General features: G+C 33.7%; 3 protein-coding genes across 5 annotated transcripts in view; all 3 read left to right on the top strand.

Annotated features, from left to right (window-relative positions):
* Positions 1-9,865, top strand: part of LOC111441535 (nuclear pore complex protein GP210) — a 29,158-nt gene extending 19,293 nt beyond the window's left edge. For both annotated transcript variants that reach the window (XM_023078572.1, XM_023078573.1), the window contains 13 exons: positions 903-1,314; positions 2,143-2,245; positions 2,332-2,444; positions 3,331-3,402; positions 4,023-4,098; positions 4,400-4,507; positions 6,029-6,170; positions 6,716-6,787; positions 6,882-7,098; positions 7,508-7,574; positions 8,636-8,727; positions 8,832-8,892; positions 8,990-9,865. In XM_023078572.1, the coding sequence (XP_022934340.1) occupies positions 903-1,314; positions 2,143-2,245; positions 2,332-2,444; positions 3,331-3,402; positions 4,023-4,098; positions 4,400-4,507; positions 6,029-6,170; positions 6,716-6,787; positions 6,882-7,098; positions 7,508-7,574; positions 8,636-8,727; positions 8,832-8,892; positions 8,990-9,363 (1,909 nt within the window). In that variant the 3' untranslated portion in view covers positions 9,364-9,865. The remainder of the gene's footprint in view (positions 1-902; positions 1,315-2,142; positions 2,246-2,331; positions 2,445-3,330; positions 3,403-4,022; positions 4,099-4,399; positions 4,508-6,028; positions 6,171-6,715; positions 6,788-6,881; positions 7,099-7,507; positions 7,575-8,635; positions 8,728-8,831; positions 8,893-8,989) is intronic.
* A 770-nt stretch (positions 9,866-10,635) lies between these two features.
* On the top strand, positions 10,636-13,632 carry LOC111441536 (heterogeneous nuclear ribonucleoprotein 1). Its single transcript, XM_023078575.1, has 6 exons — positions 10,636-10,945; positions 11,106-11,146; positions 11,239-11,402; positions 11,484-11,583; positions 11,662-11,831; positions 12,747-13,632. Exons 1-6 carry the CDS (start codon positions 10,809-10,811, stop codon positions 13,305-13,307), a joined length of 1,173 nt encoding a protein of 390 aa, XP_022934343.1. The 5' UTR covers positions 10,636-10,808; the 3' UTR covers positions 13,308-13,632.
* Positions 13,633-19,400: 5,768 nt separating this feature from the next.
* LOC111442065 (protein kinase PVPK-1-like) overlaps positions 19,401-19,803 on the top strand; it is a 4,664-nt gene continuing 4,261 nt past the window's right edge. Inside the window, exons 1-2 of one of the 2 annotated variants that reach the window (XM_023079326.1) lie at positions 19,401-19,480; positions 19,689-19,764. The gene's annotated coding sequence lies outside the window, so the exon portion shown is untranslated. Of the gene's footprint in view, positions 19,481-19,511; positions 19,765-19,803 lie in introns of those variants that run through there. The other variant, XM_023079325.1, reaches the window with a different exon arrangement.

Below are 19,803 nucleotides of genomic sequence, written 5' to 3'. Positions count from 1 at the left end.
GGGGGGGGGGGGGGGGGGGTGCCTATTGTCACAATCGTATCTTCTCTATCTTGAGACGAGTGATTGTGCAGGACTTGCTTCAACGCATTGTTGAAAGTCAGCTGTAAAAGATCAACTACTGCAGACAACCTTGAGCACGGGTCTAGCCTCCACTCACATTTTCACTAAAAATGGTCTTATAAAACGTGAGCAAAGAAAAGTATTTGAAAACATCTTGAAAAGAAAGCGTTGTAGACCATGGCTAAAAAGCTTGAGAGCAATAGCATTTACAAATACTTGGTTGAGGGAGATTTGATGACTATTTGGTCTCTCTATATTACATTTTGAAACAAATTTACTATATGTTAAGAAGGGAGAAACGTTGTACATCCACAAGACTCTTAACAAATGAAAATAAACAACAAAACTAAGTACATGGTGTGAAAACATGATGGTTGAGGATGGGTTGGGCATATGTTCTAGGCAAACACTCCTTGTTCATGCCCAATACACCTATTTTTATTTGATCGCTGAATAATGTTTGAGATTACTTTGAGGTTAGTAGTAAATTTTTATTTTGATTAGCAAGACTGAATTTTTAATGTTCTATTGAAAATGGGGGTAATTTATAAAAATGAAAATTGTATAATCATAAATAGGAATGGAGCAACTTTATTACAATTCTTATAAGCTATTAGGTACTATGAATTTAGGCGTACATATCAGACAAATATTAAGGATTAAGTCTTTTTTTATCAATTTACTCATTCATATCAAGCGAGGTTGAATTATTGGAAATGAGGTGGTGACACATTTTTGGGTGGATTGCTGGGTGTATGATGATCCCTTTTCATTCATAGATTACTGTCTTGCTTTCACCTTTCCTGCTTTTTGTTATCTGTGTTTCTCTATTCATCCCGCAGATCTGCAGGCATAACAAAGATTGCTGTATCGTTCCTGTGTGAATTCACTTCTGATTCAAAAATAGAAACAAAATTTTTTAATGCTTCGGCGTCTTTATCAGTGATACCTAATCTTCCCCTTGCTCTTGGAGTTCCAATCACCTGGATTCTTCCTCCCTACTACACTTCAAGCAAAGCTTTGCCAGCATCCTTGGACTCATATGGCCACTGGGAGAGTCAGAGCCGAAAAAGAACTATAACATATTCCATATTAAGAGGTTGTGGTGAAAAGGATGAAGATGCCTGGAAGGATGCCATCTCCATTCACGGGGAAAGAATAAAGACTGCAGAGAGTAACAATATTGCATGCATTCAGGCAAATGATCGCTCTTCTGGAAGAATGGAGATTGCTGCTTGTGTCAGAGTGGCAGAGGTATAAATTTTATTTCCTTGTGTGTCAATATCTGAATATTAGAGTGACATGAGCTTAAAATATCCATGAGAAATCATTCATTTATTATGAGCCTTAGCCAAAAATTTGTTATTTTGAAAGACGTTCTCCCGGAAGGAGTAGGGAAAGTCATTCCTTTACTCTCATTTTGTTTTATTTTCATTTTCATTTTCATTTTCATTATCCTCAACTCATAATTGTTATATTTCTTGAAGAGGCATGGAATACTATGTTCATCACTTATTTTTTGTTCCTTTCTAAATTTCTATGTTCCTTTACATTGTGAAACTTCTACCAAATTTAGAATATAATAGCATCCTTATTGATTAATATCTTCCAATGGAAAATTGATCTATCATTTACTGGCCAATTCAAGAGGGACATTGTCTCTCTTAACAACACCTTGAGATACTAATCCCCCCGAGCCCCCCTAATAACAAGATAATCTTATTCTTGTATATCCTGCCTCACCAGTCAGCAATGCACACAAAAAAAATTATTCCACTTTACAAGGGGTCTTCCACTTTTAGATATGTGCCTTCTTCAAGAAAATCTCTGTATGTTGTATCTTTGTAGTATTTGGGAATATTGAAGCTTACATGATATCTACTCATTAATTTTATTTCCTGGATTTTCCTAAGAATCAGGATTGCTTGATAGAGGTTCCCACATTTGTTAACCTTATATGTGCATAAGAGATCTCCTCCCCGTTTTCACGCAGTATTCCCTTGGTTGATGTATTGTGTTAGGTGTTATATATATCTTCATCTGTTCATTAGCTTCTCACTCAGTCTGGGTATTTGTTATCAGGTCGCCCAAATAAGGTTAACAAATCAGGAATTCCCTTTCCACGTGATCAATCTTGCTGTTGATACCGAACTTCGTCTTCCAATTAGCTACTATGATTCTCTAGGTACCAATTTTTATTTGTAAAAATTTGATTTTATATGCTTTGATATTCTTTTCTTGTGGATCATATCTGACAATGTTCTTAACTAGGCAATCTCTTTCACGAGGCTCATGATGTTGTTCTCTTTTACGTGGAAACTAACTACCCAGATATTGTTTCTGTTAATTATTCGAGAGAAGGCAATGGATATATTTATTTGAAGGTACGTGAAATACTGTCTTTACATAAAAATATATTGGTTTGTAATATCAGGATAGATTTATCTATATAGTCTGCGAACGTTTCAAATGGACAGCTCTAGGAAGTGTGGCTTGTGTTTGAAGGTTCGTGAAAATTCTGAAGTTTCTTATTTGGTTTTCACCAAGCCATGAAAAAAAGAATAATGTAAAATTATTAAAATTTGTCATATCAAGATTTCACATCATTTTTTCGTGAGTCAATTAACTGTGAAATTAACTTGTGACCATTTAGAACTATTTTCTTTATCTCAAGACTAAAATACCTTTTGAAACATCAGGACTAAATAGACACCGAACTCAAACCTTAGGGACCAAATATTTTTTTTTTCCTTAAGTTTATTAGTCAAGAAATGTCATCTTGTTTTAGAATCAAGTTTGATTGGCTTTATCATCATAATTCGTCCCTGGTCAAGCCCTTATTTAATTTTCTTAGATAACAAAGGTTTTATATTCTCGTCATGGCTCTTTGGAGTTGTCTTTTAGAAGAAACCTGACCTTGATATCCATTCCTCCTGTGCTTGGTAGTCGTGATGTACATCTATCCTTGTTTGTTGATGAGAATTGCAAGGATCCCAATTATTCATCTTCTTAAAATATCCCTGTTTGCAGATCATCCCAATTATTCATCTCCTCGAGCACTCTCATCTTCTTCTTCTCTTCTCTTTTCAGTTTACTAATAAATTTTATCTTCTATAAGAAAAAAAAATCTAGAATTTCATTAAAAGAGTTCTTAACCACATGCAACTCACATAATTGTAGACAGTAATTGTGTGTTGGCTATTGATTGAATTTTTAATTTAAATATATTTTGCTGTAGCTCTGTTGTGACTTCTTCTTTTATTGTTGAAGGCAAGGCAACATGGTAGAGCTCTTGTCCAAGTATCGATTGACAAGAATCCAGAAAAGTCAGACTATATATTGGTATGGACCAAGGGCCTCTTCTTTTTAATTTGTAAAATATTTTTGTGCGTTCATATTTTTTTGACAAAGAGAGAACAAAGAATTTTGACATAAGAAAACCTAAAATATCGATGTGTTTCACATGATCGTAGCTTTCTCCTTGCTTGAGATCCTTTGAAACCCAGTCAATTAAATTGGCAGTGTTAGGACACTAATCAACATGCAGAACTCTCTTACACTTACATCTGTAAGTTAAATGGACAACTAAGCATATGTTTTTGAAGTTGGAGTTATTAGTTTCAGTCAGATAAGATCTGTATAAGTTTTAATTTTTAGTTTTTCTGGACAACTAATTTTTAGTCTTTAGTTTTTCTTCAGTCAGATAAGACCTCCCCGCTACCCACAAAGAAAAAAAAAAAGGAAAAAAAAAAGGAAAAAAAAGGAAAAAAAAAAAGAAAAAACAGTCTCCATAGTGTGCCAGTGTTGTTCAACGTATCTTTTTTGGGGTTGCACTTTTTTTCATATCTCCAAAGAGTAGTTCGTACATATCGTGATTTACAGGTGTAAGCCTGACACCTTTATGCAAGTTATATCATGCCATAATTTCTCTATGATTCCCTGAATCTCATCGTCTCCTCCAGATTTCAGTTGGTGCGCTAATACATCCTCAAGACCCAGTAATTCTTGTTGGTAGTCATCTCAACTTCAGTATAAAAGGTTAGTATCTCGCGGGAGTTGAATTGAGAGCATCAGATTTTCTCGTTGATAGACTGAGTCTAAATTTTACTCGAAAAGCCAATATCAAGACAGACACTTGATTAGTTTCTTTGTCATGTCATGATTATTCTCCTTGCAAATTAATTTTCAAATGCGTACCTCCATACTTCAGGATAATGCAGGGTTTTCTTTTTCTTCTTTTTTTTCTCATTTTTTTCTCGTTGAAGGGGTGGGGGTGTGGGGTGAAACTCAGGCCGGCTTAAACAGTTAAATATAAGGATTTTACTATAAATCTGTGTAGGTTTCAATGGTCAACTTTCGGGCCGGTGGACTACAACCAATGGAAGTGTTTTATCCGTGGATATGCTATCTGGGATAGCTAAAGCAGTTGGTCCTGGTTCAACCGAAGGTACTTGATATCTTCACTGGGTTATATTTGTTACTTCATTTTTAAACTTATATTTTAAGGAATGGTCTTGATTTAAGAAATATTTGTGTAATCAACCGATGTTTTGTTATCCTCTAAACAAAGAAAATATTACCTAATATCTAGAGATTAATTCTAGTGATTTAGCTAGATTTAATTTTAACTAGTATCGAGGAATATTTTTTTAGCTTTTTGTTTTATAAAAGGATAATGTATCTCTCTGAAAATATATGAAGAACGGAGAGAAAGATAGTTTATACATGTAATATCGTATCATAGCCTAAAACCAAACCTTAACTTAATCGGTGAAGCCTTCATAGCCACCAATCATCCATCGTGATAAATTTTGTTCAGAGCCTTCATAGCTTCATAGCTGCCGACCTTTTGTGCATTTCTACAACCAATCGCCTTTGCTTTCTGCTTTCAGCCAAGTATCACAATAACTCATCCAATCTAGTATCACAGTCCACCGCAAGGTCACCATCGGAAAGCTGCAAGTCCAACTTTCTGCATGATCCAAAGGCTAGCGGGAGGCTCATATAGTAAATAGAGAAATGTAGTGAACAGGCTAAGAGAACCTATAGGAACAGAGAAATCTACTAAAGGCTAGTGGCGAGGCTCATATATTTAGCTCACATTAGACTAAGCATAACATACTCAGAGTGTAATTAGCCAATCATGCATGATCCACAAGAACCTCACCTTTAGGCAGCATATAGAGTGTTACGTTATCTGAAAGGAACTTCAGAGAAAGGAATTTTGTTCAAATGAAACAATTTCCTTGCATTGGAAGCTTATACTAATATTGATTGTGTTGGATCAATTGTGGATGGAAGATCTACTATGGGGTATTATACTTTTCTTGGAGATAATTTGGTAACATGGAGGAGTAAAAAGCAAAACGTGGTGGCTAAATCATCTGTCAAAACAGAATTTCACGCTATTGCACAAGAGCTCTCTGAACTCTTATGGTTGAAGATGATCCTTGATGATTACAGATGAAGGGAGAAGATCAGATAAAGTTGTACTGGTACAACAAATCAGCTATCAATATTGCACATAATCCTATCCTACATGATAAAACAAAGCATATTAAAATCGATTGACATTTTATCAAAGAAGAATTAGAGAAGGGAATAGTATGCATTAGGTATGTGCCCCGACAGCTTCAACTAGTAGGTATACTAACCAAAGGACTTCACAGCTCAATGTTTATTTCATGAGTTGACATCCAAGGTGGGAATGGATGATATCTATTCCTCAGCTTAAGGGAGAGTGTTGAAGGAATGGTCTTGATTCAAGGAATATTTGTGTAGTTAAGGGATATTTTCGTAATCCCTTTTAAGTAAGGAAAATGTTAGCTAATATCTAAGGATTGATTCTAGAGATTTATTTGTATATATTATCGCATAAAATGATCATGTATCTCTAAAAGTATATGAAGAATTGGGAGGAAGATAGTTTATACTTGCCACATAATCCACAACCTGTTCCATGCTACAGTACTATTTGAAGGTTCGAATTTGAACTTAAGGACAACAGCAACAGTGCAGACTGGGTACACTCTGTCCGTGGTTGCTCCAGCTGAAATTTTGACAAATGTTCCTTTCCCAGCAAAAGGATATAACTTCTCTGTGAATTTCAGGTTTGTAGATTTGTATTCATGTGAATATAAGACATTAGATTTCACTGTCACTGAATTTTGGAAATATCTTTGGTCAGTTGTGTAATAATTTTCGGTACCATATGTAACGACTCTTTCATGTTGAATTCTTTTGAGGTTGTAATTCGGTGATTATATTCCCTGACCAACTAATTTGACAACAATATATTTTGGGCAAATTTACCTAGTTAGCTAATGAAGTTTCCAAGAATTTTAAATATAGTTCAGAAAATTAGTTTTCCATCAGTAATAATAAAGGAAAGTTGGTGAGATTGTTTTTCTTTTTCATTTATTAATTTAATAATATTTTCTGATCTGGTTACAAATTACAATTCATCGATTCTATATTTTCTTGTTGTATACGTAGTAAATTTATTAATTTACTTGAAGCTAATAATTTGTTGGGTATAAAGTTTTTTTTTTTTTTGAGGTCAATTAAGGTTTAAAGTTTAGGGATTGAGGAATCTTTTCTCATGGAAAACTGTTGAAATGTTAAGTTTTCTTCTGACCTTTTTCTTTTATTACAGTGGCAAACATGGAACACTTCTAAATGATAAGAGAGTCCTGCACGACTGTAGAGTAGACCCTCTCTTTGTTGGGTATGTTTCGATATTTCTTCCAACCCCCCCCCCCCTCAATATTCTTGAATTGAGTAATTGACTGTTCATTCATTTTCTTTTTTATGGATTAAAGGTATGCAAAGCCATGGTTGGATCTTGACAACGACAATTCGTATTGCCTCTTTTTTCCTTACTCGCCGGAGCACTTGGCACATTCAGCCCCCAAGTTGAAGGCCATGAGACCAGATATATCTGTTACTATTTATGCTTCATCTCGAGAAGGCAGCCAAATTTCTGGATCTGCTTCTGCACTTTTTATTGGGGGCTTCTCTGTTATGGAGATGGGCAAGGTAATTCAATCATTAATAAACACCTGCATTGTATTTATCAGGAAACTGAACCTGTATAATTTTATCCGGATGTTTCTTCCAGTCACAAATTGATGTCCATATTAAGCTCGTAAATATGGTCATCAACATAAGAAATTAGTCATTTAAGTTCTTTTCTTTCTTTCTTAGAACTGATGATTTTGGATAATGTGACAAAGATTTTTGTCAATTTTAGCCTTTTTAAATCATTTGCTATCTCCATGAGATGGTATTTTTAAAACTCTTTTTCAAAATAATAATAGTAATTTCCAATAGTTCAACAAAGCTCAGCCAAATCCTTTACATATGTTCCTTCTTCGTAAAATTAGTTTGTATTCCAAGAAAATTTGGTGTGTGATCTTATCAAATTTTGTCTATTTCCAAATTTCAGAGTGCAACGCAATTGATTCTGACTCCAGACTCGAACAAGACTGTTATAACTATCTTGGGGAATACAGGTAAGCTAACAACTTTATACATATTGTAAGAGAGTTTGTAATATATTATTAGATATGCCAAATTCTATGTTCAACACACTATGTTTTATAAACTTGAGGGAATTTCTAATATGGTTTATAATGTTATGGAGGATTCTGTTTCATACGAAAGAATAATTATTATATTATGTTTTGAAATGAAATTTATTAGTAGATCTGCCAAATTCTGTGTATAACTCCCCAGATAAACCTGAGAGTGTCTCTTCTCTCTATGGTTCAATTAAAGTTCTGGAGGATTCTATTTTCTTTTAAAAGCTAATGATTATATCTCATTAATTGAACGCATGGCCAATTGGCTGTGTTTTCTTGTCACCATGGAGGTCAAAATGTTTGAGCTTGCTAGTCGCTTTAGTTACTATCCAAAAAGATAATGATCTCTCATATGGATCAATAAAGTTGTTTAAAGGCTTCCTTCTTCCTTTACTTTTTCTTCTTGACGTAGCCTATGGATATATTAGACCAGCTTTGTGGTTGCTTAAGATTGTACAGGCATAAATATTTTGCACCATAGGTTACTACAATGAATTTGGAAAAGTTTATGGGGAGTTTTCTTAGAAAACGAGAGGGTTTTTTGTAACAATTCAAGCCCACCACTAACCGATATTGTCTTCTTTGAGGTTTCCCATCAAGGGCTTCACCACTAACCGCTAGGGAGAGATTTCCACACCCTTATAAGGAATGTTTCGCTCCTCCAACCGATGTGGGATCTCACACTTTTGCTGTTGTTTCATTCATATATAGTATACGGCATCATAATTAGGAAAATTCTCTTATTGACAACTACTTATAAGAATATAGTGTCGTATTATTGCTGAAACCTCCCGGCTTCCATTTAGCATGTCTGTTGACTTGTTACTGCCAGCAACACTTCATTAATTCTATAGCAGATAACTTCCAGTCCACAATGGCCCATCTCATCCCATCCCTGGGCCTGTAGTATTAAAACTATTACTTTATGAAGGTATCTTGTGTGTATTTTACATTGAATGTTGCTGATGATATTTGCTTTTACACTATTATAGACGTTGAACTTTACTGCCATGAACGGGATTTGGTCATCATTGGTCCTATTTCTAAAGAAGATTCTGGGGTTGGTGGTCATTCAGAGTATGAAGTAAGTTTGACCCTACTTAATATTTACTCATAATCCAATCAATTTGTTTAAGCCCGTATATGAAACAAGTTCTGCCCCTATTTCTTTAAACAATCTATACTCAGGTGAAAGCAATGGGAACGAAGAGATTCAAAGACAAAATTATTATCACATTAGCCGCCAACGGTAAGCTGTTTTTATGCTATTCGTAAAACTATCCCTTCATCATTAATATCACCAAATTGAGATGCATGATTTTGGCGATGGTATGTGTGTGTTGCAGGCCAGAGAACAGAAATTGATGTCTTCTATGAACCCAGAGAAAAAGAAGTATCAGTAGGCGCCTTTGGTACAACGACCATTTGGGCTACAATACTTGGCTCTCTGTTCTTGCTCATATTAACTATTGCTTTATTTATTTGTTTCCTGGACAAGCCTAACAGAGCTCAGCCCTCTCAGCCCTCTCGTCCTGCCACTACTCATACTCCAACTATTACAGCACCCGTCACGCCCGATCGCAGCAGTCCTGTTCTTTCGAATGAACAGTCTCCTCGAACACCACAACCATTTGTAGACTACGTAAGACAAACAATTGACGAGACTCCATATTACAAACGTGAGGGAAGACGGAGATTCAACGTGCAAAATACCTTCTAGTTTCGTGTCTGCTGTCGAACTTATTCCGACCCATTCAACAGGCATTCTTGTTACTATGGCTGGAAGAAGATCTGAACCTCTTGGCGGCTGTTTGGATCCCACTTTTTATTGGGCTCCATTTTCGCACTTTTCTTTGGAGGAGAGGTTCAAGTTTTATCATGCGAGTCCCAGATTTTGGAATTGTTCTTATGTTTGATTAAAATTATGGGATTTGCAATGTTTTCCAACTCTAAATCATTTTCAAAGGAGTATATGTTAGAGATTAGTATCATGCTAGAGGATGATTGAATTGTGCTTAGAATCAGGCTTTCTTAAGTGATTGTTAAGACTTCTGTACACTCTTTGATTTGGGTCTTTGTCTGGACTTTGGAACAATGGCCCTGTACCATTGGGAACATTGGGTTACAAAATTTGTAAAGCTAGTTTGGTTATTGATCAAAGCGACTCGATTGTTGTAGGAGTCTATGACGTAGAATCTCTCATGAATACAAGTTTACTGACTGTCCTGGCTCTTCAATCGTCGATGTACTGCCCCTTTACATACGTGAATTAGGCCCTTGCTTAGGGTCGAGCTCTTATTCCATAATAGATTAATAATAATAAGGCGTTTATTGCTATTTTAGTAATTTATTACCATTTGATCTTGGGGTGTTTTAAAAAAATCAATTTACAATTTGATCTTGTGGTGTTCCAATGTACCCTCATCCTAGATACACAATGGGTTTTTCATCCAAATACTTTAAAACATATTTTTATTTAAATTTTAAAAAGAGAAACAATTTTAAAGAAATTTTATATTGTTACAAATTAGTTTAATTTTAACTAAATTATGTCATGTAATAAACTTTTTAACTCTTAATAAATACGCTTCACATTATATAATATGAACTCGAAAAAAGGTAATATGAACTTGAAAAAGGGCATATTTGTGTGTATATCATAATATTACTATATAAGCACGTGTTTAAATATGTTAACAAAATGACAATGAACGATAAATCAACTTTTTATAAATTTTTAAAACATTAGCCGTCAAATGACATTAAATTATAAATTTAGTCCTTAGACTTTTTGTAAGTTTGTGTAACATGTCATTATTTGTAGGTCTTACTATGACCCAAAAAAGTTAGACGTCAAATAAAAAAAATTGATTTTTGAAATTGGAAATTTTAATGTATATTATTCTTCCATCACTACCGGTTGTATGGGATAAAAGTAAGGCAGGGCGCAGCAGATTGAAAACCAAGATATTTATTACATTGGTCCAATGAATTAAGAGGCAGGTCTGGAGGTTGTGGCCAATTGCGAATTCTAGGGTTTAAGGGCGCCATTTTTCCGAACTCGGCGGTGCGAACCAACATCAGCAACGCATGTTCTCTAGGGCTTAGCCAATTCCCTCGTTCCCTTGTCTTTACCCTCTCTCTTCTTGTTCCTCTGCTCCGTTAATGTCGGAAAACTCCATGGATTCCAAGGGGAATGATGCTGCCACTAATGGCGAACATGAGGACGCCAAGCCCTTGAACCACAAAGACGATGGGAGTAGACATGATCCTCCCTCTCATGGCGACGGAGCGAGTGCGGGGTAAGTTTTCTTGCTCTGTAATACTCCAAGCGAATCTCTGGGTACTCGGTCGATATTTTCTTGTGTGGGCATGGTATTTTGTGGTCATGATGTGTTGGACGATTTTGTTTTGTTTTATGCTTCTTGATCCGTTTATATGGTCGTTTGGGTGCTGTTGTAGGAAAATCTTCGTTGGAGGTTTACCGCGGGAAACGACTTCTGGTTAGTTTTTTACACTTCGTCTTGTGTGGTGTCAGGCTTCTTGCTACGCAATCTCTGTGTTGTTGTTGTTGATTTCAATTGATTATATGCAGCACAATTTGTTAAACATTTTGGTGATTATGGAGAAATTACGGACTCTGTTATAATGAAGGACCGGAAGACTGGACATCCCCGCGGATTCGGGTTTGTGACTTATGCTGATCCCTCTGTGGTAGATAAAGTCATTGAGGACACACATATTATTAATGGGAAACAAGTAGGCCTATGTTTAGTGTTGAATTTGAGTTAGACATTAGGTTTCAATGATTTTATGCTCAAACTTTGACTTAATTTTTAGGTGGAAATCAAGCGAACAATACCCAAAGGATCTTCCAGCTCTCGTGATTTCAAGACCAAGAAGATTTTTGTGGGTGGAATTCCTACGTCTGTAGACGAAGGTAGCTTATTGATTACACCATTGCTTTGTTTAGATGGTACTATGAGGTATTGAGTACTCACTTTTAAGTTTCAAGCAGATGAGTTCAGGGACTTTTTTATGCAATATGGTGAGGTTAAGGAACACCAGATTATGCGGGACCACTCCACTAGTCGGTCTCGTGGGTTTGGTTTTATTACATTTGAGACAGAGCAAGCAGTTGATGATCTCTTGGCAAATGGAAACAGACTTGAGTTGGCAGGCAGTCAGGTCAGCAAAGTTCTATCCTGGCTGCGATGGTCTAACATTTCCTCTCTCTATCTTTCGTAGATTTTGATGTATCAACACAAAATCTTCTTTCTGTTAACCAATTCGCTAGGTCCCTATTGTGGGTTTTTTTTATCATTTGTTTCAATTCTCTTTGAGAAATAGATGGAACTTCTTCCTCCTCATGTGGTTGCACAACTTTAGTATTTCTCGGATTTTGCACCATGAACCTTTGTTAGCAACACAACCTTTGTAGCACTACGAACATTTGTTGCACAACTTCTTCCTCCTCACTACGAACCTTTGTTATGCCGTACCAACATCTCCATTGCCACTATATCCTGAATTATTTTTGTTGTTACCAAGGCACAAGCATCTTCAATTGAGAAGTCTATACAGAGTAAGGATGGGGCCTGTAGGCTCCATCTTTTAACTTATTTGCGTCCATGGGTTCATTTGTTGTTCAGGGATGATCTGGATTGAAGTTGAAAAGTTCTAAATCTGTAAATCTATTTTGCAAAATGTTTTTGGAGAAGTAAATTAGTGGTTATTGAAAATAATTTTTTTGTTTTTTTGGAAGCAATGCTTGATATTGTTTGATTATTTGTCCTGTTTATGAACTTAAATATTAAAACATAGAATAGAAAATGATTGGAATCAAATTTTGAACATTTTCAAAATTAAACCTCACCTAAACAACAGAAAGCCATCTTTTATTGCATGCTTATTCAAGTTCAGATAAATGTTGAAACCAAAATTCATAAAGTTAACTGCATTTAAGGCTTTTTATAGGTCCTACTATGATTTTTTTATTGTATCAGTCACATGTACAACATAAGAATGGAGATTATTTACTCAACATATTCATCTATTGAAGTCATTTTAACAATTTGAGGTTTGTGTGTCTTTGTTCTAAAGGTGGAGATCAAGAAGGCAGAGCCAAAAAAGGCTAATCCACCTCCACCCCCTTCTAAAAGATACCATGATTCAAGGCCAAGTTACAGTGGTACCTATGGGGATGCATATGGGGAGTTTGGAGGTGGTGGGTATGGTGGTGGTTTTAGGGCTGGTGGACCGTATGGTGCTCGAGGTGGTGGATATGGTGGATATGGTGGAAATGATTTTAGTGGTTATGGAATGTATGGTACTGGTGGCATTGGAGCTTACAGAGAAGACCCCTCTATGGGGTACTCTGCTCGTTATGGAGCAGGCTTCAGTAGAGGTTATGATTTTAGAGGTGGTTATGGTGGACCTGACGAGAGTTATGGTGCATATAACAGCAGTGCTGCTCCTAATACTGGTGGGTATGCAGGTAGCTATGATATGGGCATTGGCACTGGATACCCTTCCGGTGGTAGAGGCTCCTTTTATGGAAGTAGAGGAGGAGGCGGAGGAGGTGGTGGTGGTGGTGGTGGAGGAGGAGGATATGATGGTGCAGGGAGTGCTCCAAGTGGTCGATATCATCCGTACGGACGGTAGTAACTAGTGGTGGGGAACCTTTGTTAATTGATGTGCTACCAGGACGGCAATGCTGATAAGTTCCCGGTCCTCAAAATTATGATAAATATGTGTGCCTCTTACCGTCACAAGATTCCTGCCATGTTCATCATGATCACAATTTTCAGAGATTTAGAATTTGACTGTACAATTGATTGTGACTAACTTGCTGGAGATTGTGCTAAGATTATGTATCACCCATATATGCCATTAATTTCTCCATTTTGCTATCAACATTTACGTTGTTTTATTGACATGGTTATTTTGAAGAATGTTTAATGAATTGGAATTTTTCGGTTTCCTTCTATTGCATGGTTGTTCTGAAAATTCTTTTTGACACCACCAATGGCATAAAAAAGGGTAAATCATGATACTACGAAATAGCGATAAAGGTCTCAACAGTGAGCTCCAGGAGGTTATGGAACTCAGAAGTTGCCAGTTGTGTTATGTTTGCACTCGCAACTCCTAGTAGAAGATGGTATGATAAATGCAATCCCTCTCTAAAGACGTTACCGTCATTCTGCTGTCGAAAAACTTCAATTGCTCGTCAATGTTTCCCTGTAAGTCTCTCTTCTTGTCCACTAAATTTTTTACTCATTGATTGCCACTCCTTTCTACACTAGAATGATTGTGAAAATTATTGCCTTTTTGTTTGATTTAATTGCTGTAAATTGGCTCAAGGAGCATCAAGAATGTGGGTTAGTAACTGAAATGCTATCTCTTGATTGAATTGTGAGTTTTAGGAATCTTGTTTGATGTGATGTCTCCACAGTTTGGGCCTTGGGGTGGGTGCAGACCTTTTTGTTGAAAAATGTATCTTAGTTACTTTTTTAAGGATGTGTTGAATGGGTGACCCGATGTATAGGATAATTTGCCTATGTAAAAAAGTAAGGACCCAGTGTAGGCAAGTATTCACCATCTTAAACCTGAGTTTAATGGAGGATTCAGGAAGCTTATTAAGAAAATTATGTCGGGAGCTTGAGTAGTGGATTACTTGTTCAAGTTATGGGTTTGAGAAGCCAAATAATGTGGTGAGGCAAACCCCTCCCTCGAACGTGATCTAGGCTTAGAAAGTCGAGCCCGCCCTAGTGTAACCCATGTTCCAAATATCGCCCCAGATGTGACTGGATATTCTTTACTAATATGAGCATAGTTGGGGAAGTTGGGTTCTAACAAATTCTTTGACCTTTAGAACCAAGTTATATGGTCATAATTGATAGGTATTATTCTAAGGTTTTATGAACTTCGACATCTTCCTCATGAAAGTTGCACAACTTTAAAGTATTATAACACAGCTAATGCTTCAATGAGTATGGTTATTGTGCTTAACTTTGTTTCATTGAGTTGTTATTGAACTACAGTGGCTGTCCTCTCAGTTTTTAGTGAGTGTTTTTTATATAGCCACGAATTAAAGTTGAGGGATGCTTTATAAGACATGCATCATAATGATCATGGGTGAATGGAGATCAACCAGAACGTTACAACCTCCAATAATTTCTTGTTCGGTGGTTCGACTTTTTCAATGATAACAAAGTAATGCTGAAGGATGATGAAATTGTAGGCCGTGTAATTGTTCGAGCTGTCTTATCCACTTTCAGGTTGTGAACATGGAGTTCGGACATTGCATTTTCAATTCTAAAAAGTAATGAATAGTCAAAAGAAAAGCTAGCTTGATAATCTCTACTTGGATTTAGATTTCAATGATTGAAATCTACTTTTTCAGATGTCTGTTGATTTGAGAGGTCAATTTCAGGTATAGTGCACACATGATCCTGATATCCTTGGAAGTATGAGTGCTTGTGGCAATACCCCCTCCTCAAATTCCTTGAACCAAGACCATACCATACCATATTATGAGCTCATGGCTTATTTCATCATATTTTTTGCCATATTTTTTGTTTCTTATACTATCACTGTGGAAGATGTATGTATGGTATTATGGCTTGTTGCTGACTTTGTGATTTCTTCTTGACATATAATAATGTAGTTTTGTTGCGTTGGCTCTTCCCTGTTCTTGATGTCTCTCTCAATTTTTGTTTGTGTTTATTTGTTGTTGTTTGTGCAGAATCCACCACCTGTAAATGACCACAAACACAAACAGGTCAGTTCTTGAACTATCCATTCTGAATCTCCTCTTTTCTTGTTTAATCTTTTTGTTACCCATTTTTTGAATCATTGAATACTTAGACACCTTGAAATTATATATATATGTGTGCATAGAACATGAACATTGTTGTGTTCATACAGGCAGTAGGCAATTATTTTGTTATGTCTTTTGTGTTGAAAGATAATAGGCAGACATTCTCTAGTTTAGAAAATCTTGAATATTGAATCAGGTTGCCCTTGTTCCTTCACTCATTCCATTCAACTTGATTTGAACACGACCAAACTTTCTCTCAGCTTAATATATGTTCGAGTCCTTGATCGGAAGATCTAAAATGCTACGAAATGCAAACTTCAGGGATAAAATTATTGAGTTTGAAACACTTTTATTATGCTCCTTTTACTCGATTGCAGGACAGTTCAATTTTTCAACTACGTTTAAATTGACCTACTTTCTTGTTTATTAAAGCTTAACAATGGTCGAAGATGATGATGATGATAAACCTATATGCTATAATACTTATTGAGTTAGTAGCAAATTTGACAATGCAAGAGAAAGAAACTCAATTTCTATCTAACTTCCATCTTTTTAGGAAGAATTATGCACTTTCCTCTATTAGGTAATTTATTGTTCCTTTAAACTTAGCATGTAGCTTTATTACAAGTTTAATATTGACGGATTAAAATTTTAGTCTAATGTAGTTGATAACACTTAAATTATAAGCGTCAAAATTAACGGTTAAAGTTAACTTTAGATATTGGGTTCTATCCATATTATCATCTTGCATTTTATAAAAAAGCTCGTGTGGTCTCGATCCATAAGCTTATTTTTCTTTTTATTTTATTTTATTTCTTTTTATAATCATTATTATTATCAATTCCTAAAAATGTTTATTTTTAAATTATAATTAAGGAAAAAAATTATATAAAATTTTGTTAGAATTTTTATACCTCACTGTATTGGAAATTTTTATTTTATATTTAGTGAAATAATGTTAAGTAAATCTAATTGAAATTAATAAAAAATGTGAATAATTATTTTAATTTCGAATTTATGTTTTTCAACGAAATAAATAAATAAATGGTTGAATAATTATTTTAAAATATTATAATAAAGGGAAAAAAAAAAGGGGGAGAAATCCCACCATCATAAGGACTCCCCAACCACCCTATGGCCCTTCACGCTTTTTTCACTGCCACTTTCAGGGACCCTCCAGCGTGGCAACCTGGGCCCACTTCCTTCTTCTTCGGGCGGGTTTATCAAAAGAAATTATTGCTACGTGGGCGCCTACTGTCAAAAGACGATTTTACCCCTGCCACGTGGGACCCCGCTTTCAAACAATTAATTTGTAATCGTTTTTTTTTTTTTTATTATTATTATTATATATGGTTGAATTTCAAATTTTTAAATCTTAATTTTAACACTAAATTATAAATTCATAGATCTATTAAAAGATTTTTTAAATTCTCATAGATTATAAAAAATTGATTTGGAATTTTGCTCCGAATGATCAAAAACACTTAAATTATTAGTTGTATTTAATAAATTTTTAAATATTTCTACCTTTTCAATTTTCATCTAATATATTTATAAATTGAAAAGGTGTTTTAAGTAATTTATTATAAATAAAATTTAAAGTTGCTATAAAATAGTTAAAGACGATATTGCCCTTAGGATGTGGGCCCTTTGGAAACAATAATAATACCAACAAAAAAAAAATAAGGGAAGTATTTATTAGAGGCTCATTAAAAAAATCAAGAGGTAAATAATATATATTTATTGTGCTTGTTAGGGTGAAATGCACCGTATGGGATTACAGCCGTCCACGTGCTTGGTGGCTCTGTTCACGTGCGTGCATGTGACTTCCCGCCAAAGAGTTAATATTTATTATTAGTCTTAATTACTTTCCCCCTTCTCCCATCCCCATGTGATTATCATTAATATTAACATTAATTTGTGAGTTTTGTTTTTAATTTACATATTACTTCTAAATCATCATAATTAAGTTTAGTATTCAATTTGGTATTTATTGTATGGACGATAATGTCCTTTTACAACATTCTTCCAATTTTAACCCTAAAAATTTAATTTTTCCAAACTCATTTATTTCTTACCCATTCAAGTACGACATAAAATTAAGTTAACTCAACATATATCAACTAAAATTCATTACTAGCGTTACAAAAACGTCTTATTAATTTTAGGTTAATTTTATGATAAAATAACCTGATTCGTACATAAAGAAAAATTCTCGACGTTTTCAAAGTTCATGTATAAAATAGACATAAATTAAATAGATACAAACTTAAAAGTATGAGTACACTGTGACATTTATTATTTTTTCCTCACGGGATAGAAAAACATTAAATGTTACTCCAATAAACATGTTTGGACATTTAATATTTTCGCTAAATTAATTATTAAAAAATTCTTAAAACTTTCCAAATTTAAAACCTTTGGATATGAGTATTAATTTTATTAATAAAAGATTAAAAAATATAATTATTTTATTACTATATTTTTAAAAAAATAGCATACTTAGAAAATTAAAATAATAAAAATAAATAAATAAAAATCTTTACGGTCAATATAGAGTTTAAAATTATTTATCTATGTCTCATAAATTCTCTCGTTCTTCAATTTTAAAAGCATTAACATAAAAAAAATTAATAATAATTTTTTTAAGTTTAATTGTATTAATATCACGAACGTCTTAGAAAAGTTTAGAAATATTTTTTAAATAAAATATAAATTTCACTATAATTTTTAGTAATTCAACTTTTTTTTTTTAATTGTTGAGTAGAATTTCAAATAAATTAAAACACAAACAAATAATTAAATAGACTAGTAAAGGTTATTTAATTAAATGGTCCATTAAACCTCTTTTATTGTACGTTATAAATAATTTTTTATTAAATAAATTATTAATCCTTATCATAAATTATAAATTATTAAAGGATAATATATTAATATTATAAATTATCACTAAATTTTAATAAAATTTACATATATTCATTTTATTTACATGCCGTCAATATAATTAATTTGTCTATAATAATAAAATTAATTGAATTTTTTACTCTATAATAATTATTATACATATAAATAGTTAATTATAGTAAATAAAATCTATTGAAAATAATGAAGGGTAAAAATGACACTAGGCAGCTTATTAAATAATTCATAATAATAATAAAATAAAATATTAATTATAACACAATAATAAGGATCTATTAATTAGGTAAATTCTACTAATTAGGTAAATCTAAAAGGTACTGACGTCAAAAATATATTTTAATTGATTTTTTTAAAAATAACTATATATATTATTCGAGAATTATTAAATATTTATTGAGAAGGTGTTATTATTATTGGCCGGCATTATTAACTACCGATTTTTTTTTTACTTATTATTAAATATTTAATTAAAGTTTAAAAATTATTTTGCCCCCACAACATAATTATATATAAAAAATTATTAAAATTATTAATTTTTAAAAATTTAATTATTCCGTCCCAAGCATAACTAGTAACGCTATCTATCTTCGAGAATAATCGGTATCGCTGAGCTAAAAAAATTTAACCCGAGATTTATAAGTACCTAGCTAAGGATGACCCGATGAATGCTGATATCGGCAGAAGTGTCAGGTATTTCATTTTATGAAAACGTCAAATGAAAATATCTTCCATTTTAAAAATAAATTTATTGATATTAGGGTTTTTTTTTTTAATTTTGGTTATGTTTTATGACGTAATAAAAATATTATGTAAACATATAAAAATATTTTTCTAGGGAAATAAAATTAAAATTTTAAATAAGAGAGAAATAAAAAATAAAATGATAATCCGACAACGATGAAAGGAAGAAAGGAGGAAAGAGGTGGGCCATAACAAAAATCAGGGAGTGCCCGTAACAATTTCAATGGGTCCAGTTACTAAAATAAAATAAAATATTATATTATATTATTAAACAAAAACAAGAGCTTAAGAACAAGAGGAAGAGATTTTCATGGAGGGAACATTTTCAATTCAGAGATAAAGACTGCCATTTGTAACTTCGCTTAGTTTTTTTTTTTTTCTTTTTGATTTTTCCCTCTCTAAATCTCTTCTCCATTCTTCTTCTTCTTCTTCAATCGACGAAGAAATTCAGAAGAGAAAGAAGAACACTAAAAAAAGTTGCAGAAATTGTTGTTTGCAATTATTATATTCATGCTCTAATCCGAACTCTTTTTTTCATGTTGTTGGATCGGATCTGGAAGTACTTCAGAGACTTGGGAAAAAAGAACAAGGAACTCGCAAAGTTGCTTCGCTTTTCTCACTGTGCTTGTATTTTCGGTGGGTCTCTATCGCTTTTTTTTTTTTTTTTTTTTTTTT

This window comes from Cucurbita moschata, unplaced genomic scaffold (genome assembly GCF_002738365.1).
Source record: "Cucurbita moschata cultivar Rifu unplaced genomic scaffold, Cmos_1.0 Cmo_Scf00004, whole genome shotgun sequence".
NCBI classification, from domain to species: domain Eukaryota; kingdom Viridiplantae; phylum Streptophyta; class Magnoliopsida; order Cucurbitales; family Cucurbitaceae; genus Cucurbita; species Cucurbita moschata.
This window is presented reverse-complemented; position numbering and strand designations above follow the sequence as displayed.

Coding starts and splice junctions, on each gene's coding strand:
- LOC111441536 (XM_023078575.1), top strand. CDS start 10,809: ATGTCGGAAAACTCCATGGATTCCAAGGGGAATGATGCTGCCACTAAT. Junction 10,946..11,105: donor GGCGACGGAGCGAGTGCGGG/GTAAGTTTTCTT, acceptor GTGCTGTTGTAG/GAAAATCTTCGTTGGAGGTT. Junction 11,403..11,483: donor ATATTATTAATGGGAAACAA/GTAGGCCTATGT, acceptor CTTAATTTTTAG/GTGGAAATCAAGCGAACAAT.